The following is a 19,464-nucleotide window of genomic DNA, read 5'->3' as shown; positions in this document are numbered from 1 at the left end:
TTTTATGTGAAGACATATAGGCATGGACTATAAGATTGACCACATTTAAAATCAGCTATTTTTCACCTTGCTCTGAAAAGTTTCTCTATTTTCCAGGCTCTAAATAGCTGAATCCACTTTTCACCGAGATGAAACAAATGCTTAGCATTGCCAAACCCAGACAGAAATTCAACTGCAAAGATGATGGTTCTGATAAATTATCCACTTAAATGCAATATAAAGCCAAGCTGCTGCTGACAGTATGCCTCTATAGCAACAGCTTGCCAAGAATATATAGGGCCCCTTTTCCTACTATAACTTCAGTATTATATGAGGTTGTTTTGGGGCACTGATCTGCCTAGAAAATAGGATAGTATTTGTTAGGATAGTATTTGTTTCTTGAATTTGGTTGCGTCTGTCACTAGGCAAAAATCATCAAGCACATAATGTTCACCTTGACTGAAAAAACCCCCAGTTTTAAAAGACTGACTATAGACTCAAAAGCATCAGGTCATTAAAAGTCAGGCCCATCCCCATTTAGAACACTCCATGTGTGGGTTTAACAGCAGCTTTCACTGGAAGGCTTCAAAGACAAAACTGCACCTCAGAGCAGTCCTGGGAAAGAGACTCTCTTAACCATATCCTAACCAAGATGCATAAATTTCTGCACAGCAACATGCAAAAATGCTTTGCCCACTCCTATGCAGTCAGCTGTTTGGAAAATCTGGGAGCAGCTGAGCTGGGAATAGAATTTAGGAGAGGAGAATCGCTGCTTTGCCTATCAGAGGACATGCAGTGCATCCACAGGGCACACCATCGGGGCATTGAGCTAATTTAGGATCTACATTTCCCATTTCTGCCACATATTCCAGGCTTCCTAAGAGAGTGGACCTCTGAACTATTGAAATTCTGACTGATAGAGGGTGAAATTCTGAATACAGTGCAACTTAGGCTCTCCGGTGCAGTAGGGGCCAAGTTACCACCTCCTAGCAGCCATCAATAATATCAGGATATCAGGATTTCCTGCGGGTTCCTCCAAACTCCTTCGTTCCGCAGCTCTCAAGATGAGTTTGATAGTCTGGCCCCACTGAGGTCAATGTGAATTTTGCAATCAATACCAGAGACCCCAAAGTTTCAGACAAAGCCTGTAAAATTCCTATGAGGGCACCTATCTCTGAGCATTTAGTTTGCAATAAAGGTGGCTGTCGCAAGACTGGGTGTAAAGCACTCAATCTCAGTTTTCATTCCATCAGTGATAACCAGTGAGGGCATTAAACAAGTTTCCAGATGTTCTCATTTCCCAATGCTTCAAATGAACTCTATCAATACGTGCACCACCAAAAAGACCTTACTTTCTCTTTTCTTGTCTAAATTATGAGGCTCTCACCTATGCAGCAACCATTTTTAGTAATTTCTGTAAAATAAAACTCCACTGGGAATGGAACAGCTCTCCCAAAACTGGTGCTTGTGGTGATTACAGTGAGCACAGACAGCAGGATGCCTAACAGTGTGAAAGCAATGCATTGACTTGGAGTGGCCAGAGCTGAGCAGGAAACATTCCACCCTTGCCAAGGGTATGACCCCAAGGAGCAGACCCTGCCACAGAAATCCTCAGGCTCTTGCCCCAGAGCTGCCAGGGGAGCACCAGAGCACACAGACACACTGCCCCTTGCACTGAGGATGCAGGAGTGGCACTCATTACATCAACGGAGCTGGACTGCAGAATGAGCTGGTGTTTGATTGGGTTTTTTACAGGCTACTGCTGCCTTCCACGTCACATTTTTGTGGCAAAAGGGAGTGCAAGAAGGCTGTGTGCTGTCCTTGTTAAGCCAAAGAGAGAAACAGAAAGCGTGGGGAGTACTGAGGGGGAAGGAGCGGGGTGGGAGAGATCCATTTTTGCCAGATTGCAGTTGTATTGCAGCTTCGGAGGCCAGGAGTGGGGAAGTTTGCAGAGTAAAACCACGGAGGTTTGACAAGCAGGCATTCCCCTGGCTCTGTTGTCAGCCTGCAGATAGGCAGCACTGTTCCTTTGGCACAGCATTGCTGCAGTGAGCTGATGAAGATCTTTTCAGTCCCTGGGCTTCCCAGTGCTGTCATGACAACAGCTACTTTCTCAGTCCTGCTGAAACCCCTTTTCACATTCAGTGAATGCCACGCACAGAAAAGTAGGTTGTTCTCATCAGTCTCCCCCTCTCTCTCTCAAGATTTGATTGATTGAGAATAGGGAGGGGTGCTGCACTTCTACAGGCTTGGCTTATTTTCTGTGAACATGATGGATCCTTCATCTTACAGGAAAGGTTTGAGGATTATGAATAGCAAACGGGGTTTTAATGGCTCAGAAGACAAATACACTATCTGTAATAAACATTTGTCATTGGTGGCAAATGACAATGAAGTCATCCTGCTGGTTTTGTAATTGTTAAATTAGTTTTGATAAATCTGAGTATGACTTCTCAGTTCAGTGAATGCCCTAATAATGGCAATTCACATCTTTGGATGCGATTCTGAACTTTTCTGAAATTCATGTGTTTGTTTGTGCTCAGGCCTACCAAATAATAAATTCTATTTAGATAAATTAATTCTGTATATATCTAGCTGTTTGATAAACTTCACATTTCATGAATTTTTCTTGTAACATAAGCAGAGCAGCAGGGAGAGAAGATGAATTGTCCAGCTCTTAAGGTTTTGGGAAATCTGGATTTTTTTTCTAAGACAGTGTCTTGCCCAAGGCTGGCCAGAGTGTGTGATAAATGCCTCTCTTAAGGATAACCTCTCTCCCTTAAGTCTCTAGCCTGTCAAGATATCTGGCAATCATGGAAAACACGTCCTCTCACTTGCTTGTCATTTCTAATCTCATGGGACATAGCAGGAGCCTAAATTTGGCCAGTTTGGGAATTCTGAATGGAGCCATTCAGACTGCATCCAAACCTGCCTGCAGGGACTCGGGGCTTGGTCCCAGTCACACAGCCCCATTCAGTCCTGGCTCCCAACCAGGACTCCCTTCCCATCTTTACAAAGCATGCTGTAAGGCAGGAGTGGTGTGAATTATGATTTTCATCCCCACGTCAGGCTGGAGCAAGGCCAGGGTGTATGGTGATATTTGGGAACCCAGAAAAATACTGGTTTTGCAGATTTAGCAAAGCCTGTGTCTCTGTGTAAGATGGGAATAATATTTGTAACATGGGAATAATATAATATCAATTTTACAGAATCACCAAAAGGTAAGTTTGGAAGGCACCTCAGGAGATCCTAGAGTCCAAGCTCCCTGCTCCAAGCAGCAGCAGCTGGAACAGGCTGCTCAGGACCATGTCCAGATGTGGTTTGAATAACTTCACAAACAGCGATGCCACAACCTCTCTGGGCAATCTTTCCCACTGTTTGGAAGTGAAAAAGTTTCTTCTTACATTTAAATAGGATTAATGTTCTACATCTCAGTTAGTGACCATTGACTCTTAGCAGACACCACAAAGTCTGGCTCCATCTTCTTTACTTCCCCTCTCAGATATTCATACCTTGATAAGATCCCCCTGAGCCTTCACTTTCTGGGCTGAACAGTCCCAGCTCTCTCAGCTGCTCCTCATCTGACATGCTCCACTCCCTTAATTATCTTCAGGGCCCCTTGCTGGGCCCACCACAGCATGTTCTGGGAAGCTGAGAATGTTGTTTGGAAGGACATGTGCTCACAAGAGTTTGATCTTGGAACAACAGGAGATTCTGTCAAGAAAAGAGGGGGGGGGGGGGGGGGGAAAGCACATAAACTTTATAACTGGATTTCTGCAAGGGGATTTTCATTTAAATTTTATGAAACATTAATTTAAAGAAATCTAAAACTATTATATGGAAAAACCCATATTCTTCTTACAACCACAAACTGAAGAAGGGGAGTTACCACAAGCTGAAGAAGGGGAGTTTTAAAGAAATTCTAGAACACAGAAAAGCTGTTGTAAACTTGTACTCTTTCCAAGCTGTGATTTGTATTTAATTAGCATTCAATTAATTATGCATTTCTGTTTGGTTGTAATGGTTACACACCGGTTTTGCAACATGCAAGATCTTGATTACTTTTATGGCTTTTGAAAACAATTTCCATGTGTGTAAAAAAAGCCTCTGCTCTTGACTTCGTAGCCATATTTTTAGGGAAAAAAATGGGATTTACTGCCTAGTGTGCTTCTGCAGAATTGCCCCCTCAGTTGGGATGGCCTCCCCTGGTTTTACTGTGAGGTTCTGCAGCAAGTGACCTGCAGAATGGACATCCTGGTGACAACCCTCTACATGTGCCCAGGCACACACCTTCATTTAAAGCTGGAATCCAGCTCTGTTTTGCATAAGAATGTTGAGAAAACCAATTCCCCAAATTAACAGCATCTAAAGACTCTGTAATCTGGAAGCAAATATTTTAATTATCTCTGGCTAAAATTAATCTAAATTACAGCATTTAAGGATGTTGATTCTTCCAAGACTTAAGAATTTTGGCTGCCTTTACTGAAAAAGAGCAAACTGTGCCAAAAAGAAAATGTACACAAGGAGCTTTAGGATACTTTGGGAGGAAAAGAAAGTATTTCTGATAATTTATGGAGATTTTTTAGTCATAAATAAAAATATTGACAATACTGATGACAGAGAAAAGATACTCTATTTGCTTGTACAATCCCACATATATCACTGTTTTACTTGCTCGTGTGATATATTGCATCAGTTATTTAAATTTTGCACTTGAAAAACTTTCCCAACAGTTTCAAAGAAAAGCACAATGCACTTTTATCATGTACTTATGCAAGTCCCTGGAAGTCACAAAAGTTGAGAGACGTGGGGTGACAGGATTAATACTCAGCAATACCAGTGCAAATGTACTGAGAGTAGCTTTTCTTTCTGAAGAAAATTCTTAGTTCATTCTCAGTGCTATCTATAATAACTAATAGGCTATCACAGCTGAATAGTACCTACTTGAAATTCTGTGCTTATATTTCAGGTTTTGCAGCAACCTGTAGAGCACATCCATGAATCATATTACAAGGCCTCCTAATGCCTTGAACTCACAGCTTTTTTATCTTTCACTTAGAAGAAACGGTCAGGCTTTATCATTTTGCTTTTTCTGTTTTCCTTCAATATAGCTTGACAACAAATTAAGCATCAGTCAGTGTGCATTTTAGAGGTTTCATCTATTTGTAACGTATCTGATTCCTTTCAAATACATCAGAATATCTATGGAACATGGCCTTCCTTTCACTGTTGGTGTTTATAGATGGCTTAAAGCAGAGATGCTCTCATCTCCACTGGGCTGGCTAGAGTTTACCACAAATGCAAATAGAGTGAATGGTAGGATGTGCTTCTGGATGAGCTCCAGAATGACAGAATGGGGTTTTCCATTCCTGAAGTGACCCCCGGTTCTTCATATCACCTTAGCCAGTTTTTAACTTTTTTTGTTCCTCTTTTCCCATCCCCAGAGAGCTACATTTGACTGAGCTGTCTGGAGCTTTCTGAAGCTTCATGACCTAACAGGAACAGAATGCCATTTTATTTCTTTTCCTCCTAGTTACCACTAAAAACAGTTCCCTAGTCTAGATCATGGCAGGAATTTCAGGGACAGCTGCGCTGGCACCAGAGAAGAGGCAACAGATCAGCGTGACACAAAGCAGGGCCAGAGCAGAGCGGGAAGAAGGTCCCAAGCAGTATCAAGAATTCATTTTGCTGCAAAAAGTTTTTCAAAGTCAGTTACAATCCCAGAGAGGGCTCAACACTCCTGGGGAGACAAGAGGGACCCTTTCCCAACATGCATCCCCTGCAGTCTTCTTCTGGTTGGCCCAGCCTATGGGTGGCTTGTAGTTTCTCAGAGTCATGGTTTCTGAGCAGACAGTACAGACAAAGATTAAAGGCAGCTTTAAAAAGGAAAGAGCATGGGAGCTGAGTTTAAAGGGAGAATTAACTGGGTGCTGCAGGAGAGGGTGGGGTCACAATTGCATCACGAGGCAATTTCAGCCCAGTCTGAAGGGAAGGGTGAGAACCCAGCACTGCTCACTGGAAGCAATGACAGATGGCAGCCTCTTCCTCCAGACCTTGAACTGGGATGGAGAAGGGTGGGGCAGAAAGGAGGGAAGGGTGCAGTTTCCAGAGGCTGCTGAGTAGGCAGAATACTGAGCAAGGTGAGTCATGAGGTGCAGGCAGCAGGAATTTCCTGCACCGCTTAAGAGGTGCATGGGGAGGCAGGGGTTGGAGAAGGGAGCTCAGGGAGCAAATGCTGGGCTTTACAGAATCTCTCCTGGTATCCTAGCAAGTGTAAGACTGGATGGCACCTTTCCTGTACCTCAGGTCTATTTAATTTTTCTTCTCTCTATATAGGCCTTTCTTGCTGTTTTGAAGTGTTTTTCTTGCATACTCTATGACATAGTACTATAATGCTGATCAAAGTTAGGGAAAAAAACCTCAAGAAACCTGCCTTACATACATCTTCTGGTGATCTCACCTAAGTGTCCTTCAAGAAAACCTCACAAAACAGCAAGATTGCTGTGAATCAAGAAAAGAAGAAACTACTTCTCTGGAGTGTTTTTGTTACTGATCCCGCTGTCAGTGTGAATGCCCTGCACCCTGGTGCTCCTGAGGTAAGAGAATAAAATCTTCATTTCTTCTCCCTGCTCTGCTGTGTCTACAAGTTGTTTGTTCTTGAACTAATCGTCCTGCTTGGAATCTTTTGCCTGCGAACAAGCTTCTCCTGGTTTATCTGCCGGCTTTTAAAAATGTATTTTATTATTTTGTACTTTGTTGATTCCTCAAATGTCAGGCACAAATGTCTGAGCTTTAAAGCACCGTTGTAAGGTGATCATACCAAGCTAGACTGAGCACATCAGAGACCCTTTGTGTGAACGACAGTGTAACATCCACCCAAGTGAATGATGTGGTTTTTTCTCCAAAGGATTTCCTAACAGGAGTCTCCTCCTTTGAGCTTTTATCACAGCATTCAAATGTAAATGATTTAGCTGCTTTTGCAAGTTGTGGAATCACCTGTTCTCTGACAGATCTCTTTCAAGAGGTTTGAAAAGTCAAAAAACCTTGGGGGGAAAAAAAGAAATCTAGCTTTGGTAAGCTGTGTGGGTTTGTACCGAGAAAGCTCAGTGAGCAATAATCACTGCTGCTTGCACTTGATTAGGACTTTATTGCAGCACTCAAGAGACGACCTGGACGCAGAATTTTGTGTGTTTGAAAACCTGAGAGCAGGATACTGAGAGATTACTACGGAGTTTTTCTTTGATGCCTGCCTGCTGCAGCAGTGACCCCGTTGGTACTGAGCGCTTGCTTAAATGCCAAGTGATTTCCATCAGGCAATAGAAATGTCCCGAGGTTTCCTTCCCTGACCCTCTTTGAATACACAAATTACCTAACGAGCTGGCGTCTGTACCGCCCCGCTTAGGAGAGCGGAAAGTGGTAGGTCGAATCACCCTGCTCGCTTTCAGTGCCAAACACAGGGAGCCTTTGCGTGCACACAGCACCTCAGGAAACCCAGAGAGACCTGGGAGGGAAGGAAAAAAAAAAGACATTGATTGCCTTGAGCACTCAGCGGAGCCGATCAGGACGATTGACATTAGGGTACATGGAGTTGTGATAACTTTTCTCCCCTTTATCTCATATTCATCGTTTGTGAAAGGCGTCTTTTACGAAGTCCTTGATATATTTTTGGTTTCTCATGACTCGATACCTCCCTGATTCTGTCCCTTGCTGCAGCACAGAACTGCAGAAGGGCATCAGCGGTACTAGAGACATAAGAATTATTTCAGCTACTGCCGTTTCTGGGCTGAATCAGAGGCTGGGGTGTTTTTGAAACGTCACGCTCCGTGTTTGATTAGACCAGTGAGTAACTGCAACACCCACCCGGAGCCCCACGCCTTCCTCCGCGGAGAGCAAAGCACAGCACACGCTGTTACCCGGAGGAAAGGCAGAACAGGGTGCAGAAACTCAGGGTTTGGTGGCTATTTTGCTGCAGTTAGGAGACCTGCAATACACATCTTACACAGATGAGAAACAGCATTGCAGCTGTTGCTTTTGTCTCCCCCCCGCCGTGGTTTTTTTTTTTTGTTTTTGTTTTTTTTTAAACATTCTTAGTATTTCCACTTTCTAGCTGAGGTTGACTTCTAGAAATCTGAGGAATTATCATCACTTTTTCATTGTGGTTGGTTTCCAAAATTTGCTTATGCTCCTCTGCAGGCAAAATATGTTCTTGGTTTGTTTTCAAAGATTAATCCAGTGTTGAGTCCCCAACCCCCTGTTGCTGTTTCAGTGCTGTGCCTCTCTCTTTTGGCTGCTACACCACAGCTTGTTCTTGTTGCTGCTCACAGCTACATCTGTTGATGGGCTGGGAGCCATCTCCATCTATGTAAATGCAGGTTTTCAGAGCACCTTCTCCAGATTTTAATCCTACGCAGTTAACTCTCCTGGAATCCAGGATCTCTGTGGCCATGCCAGGTGTGCCTGCTGTAACTTGAGCTGGTGATCTTCCTCATGTGCAGAAGGCACAATGCTTTTCTGGACTGAGCTGTGGGTCTTTGTTTTTAAACTTAACGACCACGGCTTCATGATTTTTGTGTTAAATGTGGCAAGCTCTGTAAGCATTGGGTAAGGACTGACAGACGCAAGATATTTAAAATTCACATGGAACAGAATTTTATTACCTTTGGCTAATTTACCTGTGATTGAATAGGTGTGAGAGATATTGGTAATATTGGTATGAGAGATTCTCATCTCTCCAATAACTTGTCAAACTACCTGATTATATCTCTGTGTTCAGATTCTACCTTTCTGCTCTACTGCCAATCCCCATCCTATGTACTTTATACTTTATAGTAAACTTGATCCCATTTTACATGATCATTAAATGACCTTAATTTTCAAACTGTTCTGAAGCCCTCTGTGTGATTGACAGTCATCCTGCTGAGATTTCCCCTTTCCCGTTTTATACATCCATAGGTTTAGATTGGGTATTAGGGAGAAATTCTGCTGTGTGAGGATGGTGAGGTCCTAGCAGAGGTTGCCCAGAGAAGCCCCATCCCTGGAAGTGTCCAAGGTGAGGTTGGAAGGGGCTCTGAACAACCTGGTCTGGTGGAAGGTGTCCCTGGGCAGGGCTTTGGAATGAGAAGATCCTTCCAATCCAAACCATCTTGTGATACTTCAGAGTCCCCTTTGGTCACACAGCTTCTCCCCGGGAGCCGGGAAGCCTTTTCCCTGCCAAGGGAGGTTTCAGGCCAGTTCTGGTTCATTCTCGCTGCACAGCGCGGTGTTTCCCACTCCTTTCTGCCAGTGGCGCTGAAACCCTTTCCCCGTCTCCTTCCTGGCTCTGCCGAGCCGTGCCGGGGCACTCCTGCCCGGCTGGCTCCTCAGCGCGCCGCAGCTCTTCCCGAGGAACCTCGGCTCCCCCGTTCCGGGCGCTCCGTGTCCCGCTTACCCCCGCGGAGACCGTGAGGGGACCCGCAGTGCCCGTGAGGGGACCCGCAGTGCCCGTGAGGGGACCCGCAGTGCCCGTGAGGGGCCCGCAGTGCCCGTGAGGGGCCCGCAGTGCCCGTGAGGGGCCCGCAGTGCCCGGTGCCACCGGATCGCTGCCGCCCCGCCCTCCGCCGCGGCCACCCTGCTCCGGCTCCGCTCCTTCTGCAGCGCCAGCCGGGAATGTCCCTGCCCGGCTCTGGGGTGCTGCTGCTAGCGCCGGGGTTTGTCCCGGAGCGAGGCGGGGCAACCGCGAGCGCTTCGCTCCCGGCTCCCGGCCCGTCCCGCGGCACTCCCCCGCTGTCCATGGAGTCCGGGGACTGGGATCGCGCCATTCCAGCAAGTCGCCGGGATGCCCGGGGGTTTCGAACGGGATTCCCGGCAGACTCCAGCGGGGATCCCTGGGGGATTCACGCTGGCATCCCCGGCAGACTCCAGACGGGATCCCGCAGCGCGCCCGCCACCGCCCCTTCGCACCGGGGGCGGCGGTGGCCGCCGCCGCTCCGCCCTCCGCGCGTTGTTTGTCCCCCGGCGCGCTCCGTAGCGCGTGCGGCGGCGGCGGCACGAGCCGGGCCCCGCCCCTCCCCGGCGGTGCGGGTGCGCGAGGAGGGCGAAGGAAGGAGGGGGGGAGGAAGCGGCGGCGGGAGCGTGCGGCGGGCGCGCGGGCGCGCACGGGGCCGCGCGCGCACGCCCCCGCCGCGCGCACGCCCGCGGCCGGCCCCGCGCGCGCGGCAGCGACTCGCAGGCGCCATGGCGGCCGCTCGCTGCAGCGACATGGCGGAGCCCCAGCGGCGCCTTCCCGGGCAGGCGGCGCCCGCCGAGGAGGAGGAGGAGGCGGAGGTGGCGGCGGCGGCGGCGGAGGTGGAGGCCGCCGGTGGGGCTGGATCCTCCTCGTCGTCGCCGCCGCCGGCACCGCCTTCGGCCGCGGCGGAGCCGGAGCCGCTGCTCCTGCTGAACGGCGAGGCGGAGAGCATGTCGGAGCCGAGCCCGGAGAGCGCCAGCCAGGCCGGGGACGGGGAGGACGAGGACGAGGAGGAGGAAGAGGAGGAGGAGGAGGGCGGTGAGGAGGAGGAGAGCAGCCTGGTGGGCAGCAGCAGCAGCACGAGCAGTGGCTGCTGCAGCGACGAGACCCGCTCGCCGAGCCCCGGCGGCGGCAGCGAGGCCGACGCCAAGGAGGAGCCCAAGGGCCCCCGGGGCAGCCAGGAGGACGGGCCGGGCCGCGGCGGGGGCGGCAGCAGCTCCAGCAGCGTGTCCAGCGGCGGCGACGAGGGATACGGCACCGGCCCCGGCACGGGCGGCGGCAGCAGCTGCGGCAGCGCCACGTCGGGGGGCCGGCGGGGCAGCCTGGAGATGTCCTCGGACGGGGAGCCCCTCAGCCGCATGGACTCGGAGGACAGGTCAGTGGCCGGCCGCGTCTCCGCCTCGGCAGCCCCCGCTGCCCGGGCGCCGCCCCGCTCCCGGCCGCGGGGCTGTCACGGCAGCCACAGGTTTCTCCGGCCAACTTGTGCCGGACCCCCGCCCATGCTCCTCGGGCCTCCCCGGTTGCCCGGCCCTGGCCGCGGAGGAGGGGGCGCGCCCCGGCCATCGCCGCCGCTCCCCGAGAGCCCCGAGCGACCCCGCCGGGCGCTGCCTCCTCCTCGGCTTCCTCCGGGGCCTCTTGGCTCGGAAGCTGCGGATTTTTCTCAGATAGTGCTTTCGGGGTTCTTCAAGGCTGTGTCTTGCGGCAGCGCGCAGATGGGGTGTACTGGAGCTTCGGGATGGGAAATGCATTTCTGGATACGGTTTTACCTGCGCCCACAGCAGGGTCTCTGCTCTAGAGGGAGAAAACCGAGTGATGAAAGCCTCTTAAAACATAAGGGAAAAAAAACAAAAACGAGTTTACTCGGGAGACCAGCCTTTCCTGCATTACGTGTGCGCAAGTAATAGTCATGCACGGTGTGAAGTGAGGTTCAGTATTTGGAGGCTCAGAGTCATCTTTGAATGAGTTCTGTAATTCTGAATTTCAGAATCTGTAAGGATGAGTTCTTAAGCTGTTGTACGTTAAAGCTGCACATTTCATTTTACCAAGATTCTAGCTGGGTTCTGGTGAAAAGGCACAACCGAATTCTCACACATGGTTGAATTCTACCATTCAGATCTGTTTCAGCCTACTGAGTCAAGCATTTCAAAGAACATGGCTTATGTAGTAGCTCTCCTCGATGTTGGATGCAACAGTTTACTTGAAAAACTGAAAATATGGTGGAAAAAGGACATAAAAACAGTGTGAAAGTGCTGTGTGCCCCTTGCTAATTAGTCCTTTCAAATAGTTTAAGAAACTTGCACAATTTTTCCTTGTGTTTAGCAGAAAAAGTATCAGACTTCCCTGCTGGAGTTCCAGTTAAGTAACAATTAGAATTTTATTTGTATTTTCTTAAGGTAGTTTTGCTGTTAAGTTTGGAGAATTACGTGGTTTGGTCCAGAAATGGACTTTGAATATATGTTAGATCAAAATCTTTGTAACTATACAAGTACCCGTATTTCAGCATGACTAGACCTAACCTCGAAGATTAAAACCAGCCCAGCAAACTCCTCGTGAGTCAGTTCCCCAAAACCATGTAATTGGCCTAAAAATCTTAAGAAGACAGAAAAAAAATTCAGGTCTTTGGTTTCCATCAGACTTTTGAGACTCATAGAAATCACGTTTTCTTTCTTCTTAACTTACGCGAGTGGAAGGGGGGTGCGGATGTTTGGGCTTGTTTGTAGGGTTTGTTCGTTTACTGTTTTTTTCAGAAGCTGAGATTTTATGTGCAATTGACTAAGTATGGGTGTAGATTTCTCGAAAATCACCAGGTGCATAAAGGAACACTAAGATAACAGTTTCTTATTTTTCATAGAGTGGAAGTCCAAATCTAATCCTGATTTTATCCAAGTGCCTGTCGGGGTTGAGGAAATAACAGAAGTAACTTGCAGGGGTTTTCTGGAAGTAGCGTCATTATGCCCTGTGCCCTCCAGAGCTGGTTGCTACTTTCTTTCTCTGTCATTGTTCTCGTGGTCCTCTTGCTGTACGTGGTTAAATCCACGTCTGTGGGTCCTTGCTCCTTCCCTTTACCACCAGGAGTGGGACTCTTTGTTTTTAGTGGTTTAAATAAGGACTGTGCCTTGTTTTCAATCTTTGCAAAGTTTTATCTTGACCTGACAGGGTGAAAACTTGGGGTGTTGAGAGTGCATTTTGTACTGTAATTCCAGGGCCTGAAAGCAATGCTACCGAGAGTGACATTTGTTATTCCTGGGGTTGGAAAATTTTGTTTGGTGTGTACTGCTTGCTGCAGCATGTTAGAATGCTTTATTATTTTTGTGACATGTAGTCCAGCAAGTTGCTTGCTTGATATTGTGGTCCAAATGATTGCTGCTGCTTGGAAGGCAGCCACAGCAAAATCCTGTGCCTTTCAGATGATCACACAGACAAGCAGAGTGTTGCAAAAGGTAGGAGATGTGCTGAAGAGTTAGAGTGTGTAAACTGGAATATTGAAACACCGAGGAAGAGCTGGAAACAGTTCAGATTTAATATATTGAAATCCTGAAAGAATAAATAATTCGTTGTTTTGGTCACCTCTGAATTAAAATGTAAGTTCTGTGACTATTAGAAAACCATATTTTGTCTATTAAGTGTTATTTTATATGGGGTAGTTTATTAAGTACAGTACTTCATGACCTTTGCTGACTCCCTGTGTCTCCAAAGTCCTGAGGAGCTTGGTGTCTGACTCCATGTGTTGTAAAGTAAGATTCCCTGGGGAGGGAGTAGAGAGAAAAGGGAAGAGATGGAACTAACAGCCTTTTCAGACCCTGTGTCTAGCCAGAGGAAGCTGGTAGGAGAGTGTACTGGGTAAAGACTCTCCTGCTGTCAGCAGGTTTGGTAACATTCAGATCATGCCCCTGGGCTTGGGATTTTTTTTCTTGCTTCCTCTTTAGAAAATTTGAATGAATTAAGGGGTGTGGTAAAAGGGCCTGAATTCCGTGAGTGATCAAATTCCCATTTCCTTGTGCATGTTCTTTATCGTTCTCCACTGTGTATTATCTCTCATTTTTCCTTTAGTGATATCAATTACAAATGAAGCAGATGAAGAGGAAAATCTTGCATGTGGTCAAAATAGAGCTACTGTTCAGCAACTTCTACTTCTAACATTTTATTGTGTTTTGAGAGTATCCGCTGACAGAAAAAATAATTTATAGGAAATTATTCAATATTTATAATACATATTTATAATTTTAATAAATATTTATAATACAATAAATAAATATAGAGATGACTATTGATGCTCTGAAATTTAGCGTGAATTTTAACCCTCCATTTCCATGCCTGCAGATAGACTTTGTACTTTGTTACAGGATGCTTCTCTTCCCTCCCTAAAAACGCAGAAAGGAAAAGGCAAACCCCAGACTGACACTTAGGATAAATAACCGAGGTGGCATTTTTGGCTCAGCAGGAGAGTTCAGTGCAGTAACTCTAGGACTAGCAGGTATCTTGTTGATCTGTAGTAGTTGTGTTTTTTTCCCTGGGAATTGTGCTAAGTTCCCACTGCTTTGCAGGAGTTTGTCTGTGAGTTTTGTGAGCAAGCTCAGATCAGCTGGCTGAGTAATAATAGTCTGCATTCAAGCAGAGTGATCCTCTAGATTTACAGTTGGAACAAAGACTATTATCAGCACGTGAATGCTGCTCATTTTCTTGTGCCTTTCCCTAACTTGAGACCTCTGCTGAAAGGATGGATGTGTTCCTTCAGAGCCCTCTGGAGCTGCTAGTCTTGCTGCAATGCTGAGAAATATTTGACAGGACTTGAAAAGAAAAAAATAATGGTTCAGTTAACTATAAACACAGAAGCTGGACCTAAGCAAATGCATGGATTTGGGTATAAACCAGCTGAGCTGAGTGTGGTGGAGATGCATCTGCAGCTCCCTAATGTTGTTATTGCTGAATTATGATATTTTCTTACAAACACTTAGTTTACTGAAATAATTTAAATATTGTTTACTGGAACAGTTATTATGGAAATATATTTACATCTGAAATAGTTTCATCATGAGATTTTGTTTGATTTAGAAAGCAGTGGTAGGTCTTGCAGTTTGAAGTTGTTGAGCAGAAATTTGAGTAGTAAATCTGTATGAAGAGCTTTTTTTGTTCACTCTTGTGAATTTATCTTGTGCCTTCGTATTGTCACCTAGAAGTTACCCCTGGTTTACTATTCTTGCATTATCTTTACCCCTCTTAGCAGTTTATCCTTTGCACCCTCCTCCTCCTGGCTGGGCAAGGAGCATGGAAAAGGTGTATTTAAGCTGCTGTGTGATCTGTGAGTGCTGATTGATGTGTTCCCAGGCCAAGTGTAACAGGTTGCCTTTGGATCTATGTAGTAATCTTTCCCTTAGGCACAGCATTACATAAGATCCATCTTACAGGCAATTTTCATGAAACTTGTGAGGCTTTTTTGTTTGCATTTGTTTTGTGGGGGGAGTGGGATAACATTTTAATGTTTTTTGTTATTCACCAACGAGTCAGTTATTGAGAGTCCCTGACTCAAGGAGTACTCAATAATACTCAATGACAATTTGTGTTCTTAACCACATAAGATTTGCCGAATACTTCTAGAAATACTTCTACTGTCTAGAAATGTTCCTGTTTAATATATGAGCAGTTTTGAAAGCATTTTTCAGTAGTAAACTTTTTTGTGCTTCAGATTGTGATGTTTTATCATTTTACTGAATGAAATGGCAGTGTGGAACTAATGGATTCTACATAAAGATAAGAAAGATAAGAGGTTTAGACATCAAAATTCCAGGCTCTAGTCTGACTTTTTTTAAACTCTCAGGTAAAATGAAGGCTTTGCAACTTTTAAGATGTATGCTGATTTAAAAATACTAGTTTTAATTCTAGTCTTTATTTTGTCTATCTTTCAAAATCTTAAAAGTGAAGAACTTTCAAGTTCTTCACACAAGTGGCACACAAGTTGTATGAGTGACATTTATGAAGGCAGAACAGTAAATTTGAAATATAATCTGGAGGACATGTGGTAATAATAGGTGTGCTTCATGGATCCATGTGACCAGATTAAAAAGTGCTTCAGGCCTCTCTTTGCTGCATAGCCTCACTTGTCCCTATGCAGGAAGTGAAGAATCATTCATTAGCACTTATGGCAGGGTGGTTAAGTCGTTAAATTTTTTTTTCAAGTATGTATAATATTGCTATGTCACAGTGAGCTATACAGAAGATTATCCAAGTTTCAGAAATTCTGCTGAAAATTGTATTTGCAGTATTTCTAACTGCATTTATTGTTGCTGTAGTTATTTGCTTTCAAATTGCAAAATAAACCCCTTGTTTCTGTAATGGTTATGTTCAGGCCTTTCTGGCACGGGAGAAAATAGCTTTTGATGGGTAGACAAAACAGCCCAGATATTTTGTATGGTGAGTATCTTTATTACTAAAGCTGTTGGTTGGTATAATTGAGTGGTTAACATGAGGTCTTTTTGTGAACTAGATGAAAGAGCTTGGTATAATGAGCTGTTATAGTTATTGTAGTAAGATGTAAATATACTTCATAGAATTTGAGAAAAACATTTTCCTATTCAGTGTAAGACAGAATTCGTTTTGCTTTTATGTGGGATTTGAATGTCCACACTGGTCTGTGTGCATTTTGTGTAAAGTTTGTGATGTCATCAAGTCTGGTAACTTCTAAGTACAAAGTTTAATAGGTGGACTTTTTCAGAGAATTTCCTATGCCGTAATGGAAAAAACCTACCTTGGTTTTTCCTTTTTTCCCCCTTTTTTTTTTTTTCTTTCCCTGTTTAATTTCCAGTGAAGTTAAACAGGGTGTCACACACAACCTGAACAGCTGTTTAGCAGAGATGTGACATCACATTTCTGGAGCTGGTCACAGATAAAACCAGCTCCCTTGGATGATGCAGTGGAAATGTTGTACCATACCACTCTTGCTCAGATCCTTCCACACCTTTCTAGTACCTTTCATATATTTTTTTAAAACCCCTACCCAGCTGGAGAAGAGCAGTGGGGGAATGAGCAGCACGGAGAGCTGGTGTGGAAGTCAGCAGTGTGGAAATGCACCTAGAACCCATTGCCTTGGGGTGGTTGTAGAGCAGTCTGTTGTTGGCTGGGAAAGTGGTGCATGGCAGAGAAGGGAGATGAAAAGCAGATGGAGTTTTCAAGACAGGAATAGAGGTTTCTGGCAAGGGGACCATGTGAGATAGACACAGAAAACTTCTGGGATGTGAGGGAATGAGATATGTCTAATAGCCTGAGGGGAAAAAAGGGAACTTAACCCAAAGAAAGTGAAAAATTGGTCTCTGCTGTAAAGTAGCCAAGTAATTGCAGGGAGTCATTGAAACAGGTGGGAATGTAATCTCTAGTTAAGTTGTGCAGGAGACTGAGCAGAAGAGGGTAAGGAACTTCTTTGTATGAACAGTGAGTTTTACCCACTCTCCCCATGCTGTTAAAAAATATGATGGCATGACTTGCAAAAATACAAAGTGGTAATTTTGTAAGATTCCCTGAGGTAGCTATTTCTTTGGTTATCTATCCAAGTAACTGATTCTTTTTTCTAACTATATGCTTTATGTCTGGGGTCGTTCATTTAAATATGAACATGTTAAAAAATATTTGTTTTAGAAAATGAAATATAAATATTCCATGTTGTGCTCGCTGCTTATCATTGGTTTTGTGATACACAAAGATAGTGATTGCAGTTGTGGTTTTGCAGCATTCAAAACCAACAAAGAACTGGGGAAAAATTTTGAAGCCTTTTGAGATTCTGAAGTATTTTTTTTCCCCTTAAGAATGGTAAAATATAAAGCAAGAAAGACCTGGGATTTCTTTTCCCATATCTAATTTTCTTCTCTATACTAGAATTTACATTCTTAAATAAATTTTGCTGAACTTCTGTTGCTAATGTTTAGTGAATACTTTCTTCATTTGATAGAGGTGTTGCATAAGGTATATGCCAAGATATTTGATAGAGAAAAGCAAAAGATTTATGATTTTGAAAGTCCTGTTGTCATCCTGGTGCACCATAGAGGACTGCTGTAATTCACACAGTTTGTGTAATGTCAGGGGGAGAAAACTACACCTTAGTGGTTTGAGTTGAGACTTGTAAAAAACTTACTGTGGGCTCATACAGTGATATTATGATTAATTAAATATGCCTCAATAAGAACCTAGTATAAAGAATTTCCACTTACTGTTAACGTCATTCCATGTAGCCTTTTGTATAAATTACTAGCTCCCCTGTAAAATTGCAGTAAAGTCCTTTTTTTGACCATTTTACAGCACATTTTAGTTTATTGTGCTGTAGTAATGACTTATATTCCAAATGAAAAAAAAAACCTTAAAAATGCAAAGAAAATATTTCAATATGTGCAAACAAAGAAATGTAAATATTTCTTTTTCCTTTGAAATAAAACTCTTTTTGGCATGTTTTTAGGTAGGCTTCCTAAGGTTGACTTGAATGCTAAGTTACAGCTTAGACAGTTGGTACAAATAGAAATTAATTTATTGTCTCACAAAACAGGAGTCATACCTTCTTTTATTACCTTTTTGCTATGAATTAAGCCAGTTAGTGGAGTTGTGCTTTGCTGGTTTCTTTGCTTTTGATGCATGGTTAATACTTGAAGGAGCAAGTATTCACTGAGGTGGAAATAGGCAAGGCTGCTACTTTATACAATGCTGTCCTAGCTGCGTAATTTTTCTGTTTTAAGTTGAATTTAACATGATGATAACTGGAACTTTTTAGATCCGCTCTGTGAGTTTGCATCTTTCTTTGGTAATTTTATGTTCCACTTGTTTTCTGTGTTCTGGGGTGAGGGGAAGTATCCTGAGTTTGGAAGAATGGGAGGGTAATACCTACAGCAGATGAAATTTTCTTGACACCACACCTGAAGGCTGTTACCTTCCAGTGCTGATGAGAGAATTTCATCGTGATTATGGGTCTCAAAGTGGGAAGCACTGTTAGAAGAAAAAATTATTTCTGGTGGTTCTTTAGTGAGCGTTCTTCTTCTCCTAAGCTGTGCTAGTAAACACACTCCTTTATCAGTAAAGACTGAAAATTGTGAACCACTTGTTGCTGTTCTCTAACTTTTCAGGAAGATTATCGAGTTGAAGATAACATGGTTCCCAGAAATGAAAGGCACTTTTATTTGTGTCTGAAAGGCAGAATCGAGTAGTTTCTTGATTTGTGTCATCTTTTTGCAGAATGTTATCTTTCTGCTGTCATATCACAAGGCAAATATGTTTAACCTGCTCTCTTGGATATTTTGGCATTCCAAGTTTCCTCATTGTTTTTCCAGTTGCTCTGTATGCTACAAATCCTATGATGCCCTGGGTTTGTGTTATCCAAGTATTGGGAGCCCAAATATTCTAGGAATAACAATCTAAATAATCAGATTAAGTGATCCAGGAGAGTGGAAACAGCTCTAGAGTGGTGAATCATAACACACTTTCTCAGTCTTGTTTTGTTTCCTGTGCGTGTTTGTTATTTTAAGTTCCTTCAATTTCTCTATCTCAAAGAGCTTTCCTATCTTCCCTGGCTTTATATTATCAGGCTGAAGTGTTTGCAGTGTTTCCTTTTCTAGGTGTTTATACCTTATCTAGACATAGCTTTACTCTAAAATAATCTGCTGCTTCAAAAAGAATTTAAAACTGAGTTTTTAATGTTACCACTTGCTGTGCCGTATAAAATTCTCTTCCTTGACTATTTAATTTTCTGTTGTGTTGCTTGCTTAGTAGTCAGATAACAATACATATATTTCATAAAGAGTTTTGCAGTCTTGTTTTGAAGATTGATTTATGAACACTTTTTGAGTATGTTCATTTTGACAAGTTTTTTGTTAGAATAATGTAATCAGTGTAAGGCATAAATTTGATAGGTTTGATTTCCAGAGAAATGCTTACATGATTCAGAAGCATAAGTGCTTCCAAGTGAGTGGGTGCAGTCAGTCATGCAGTCCTGGAAGTGAAGGTGTTTTTTTCTTTATGCTGTCTTAATGTTG

General features: G+C 44.2%; 1 protein-coding gene across 2 annotated transcripts in view; it reads left to right on the top strand.

The window, feature by feature from the left end:
• Positions 1–10,164: 10,164 nt before the first annotated feature.
• Positions 10,165–19,464, top strand: part of AEBP2 (AE binding protein 2) — a 40,296-nt gene continuing 30,996 nt past the window's right edge. For both annotated transcript variants that reach the window (XM_021535130.1, XM_077783259.1), the window contains exon 1: positions 10,165–10,838. In XM_021535130.1, coding sequence (XP_021390805.1) covers positions 10,192–10,838 — 647 coding nt within the window. In that variant the 5' untranslated portion in view covers positions 10,165–10,191. The remainder of the gene's footprint in view (positions 10,839–19,464) is intronic.

Source organism: Lonchura striata, chromosome 5 (assembly GCF_046129695.1).
Source record: "Lonchura striata isolate bLonStr1 chromosome 5, bLonStr1.mat, whole genome shotgun sequence".
Taxonomy (NCBI): domain Eukaryota; kingdom Metazoa; phylum Chordata; class Aves; order Passeriformes; family Estrildidae; genus Lonchura; species Lonchura striata.
Note: the sequence above shows the minus strand (reverse complement) of the source record. Positions and strands in the feature narration are given on the sequence as shown.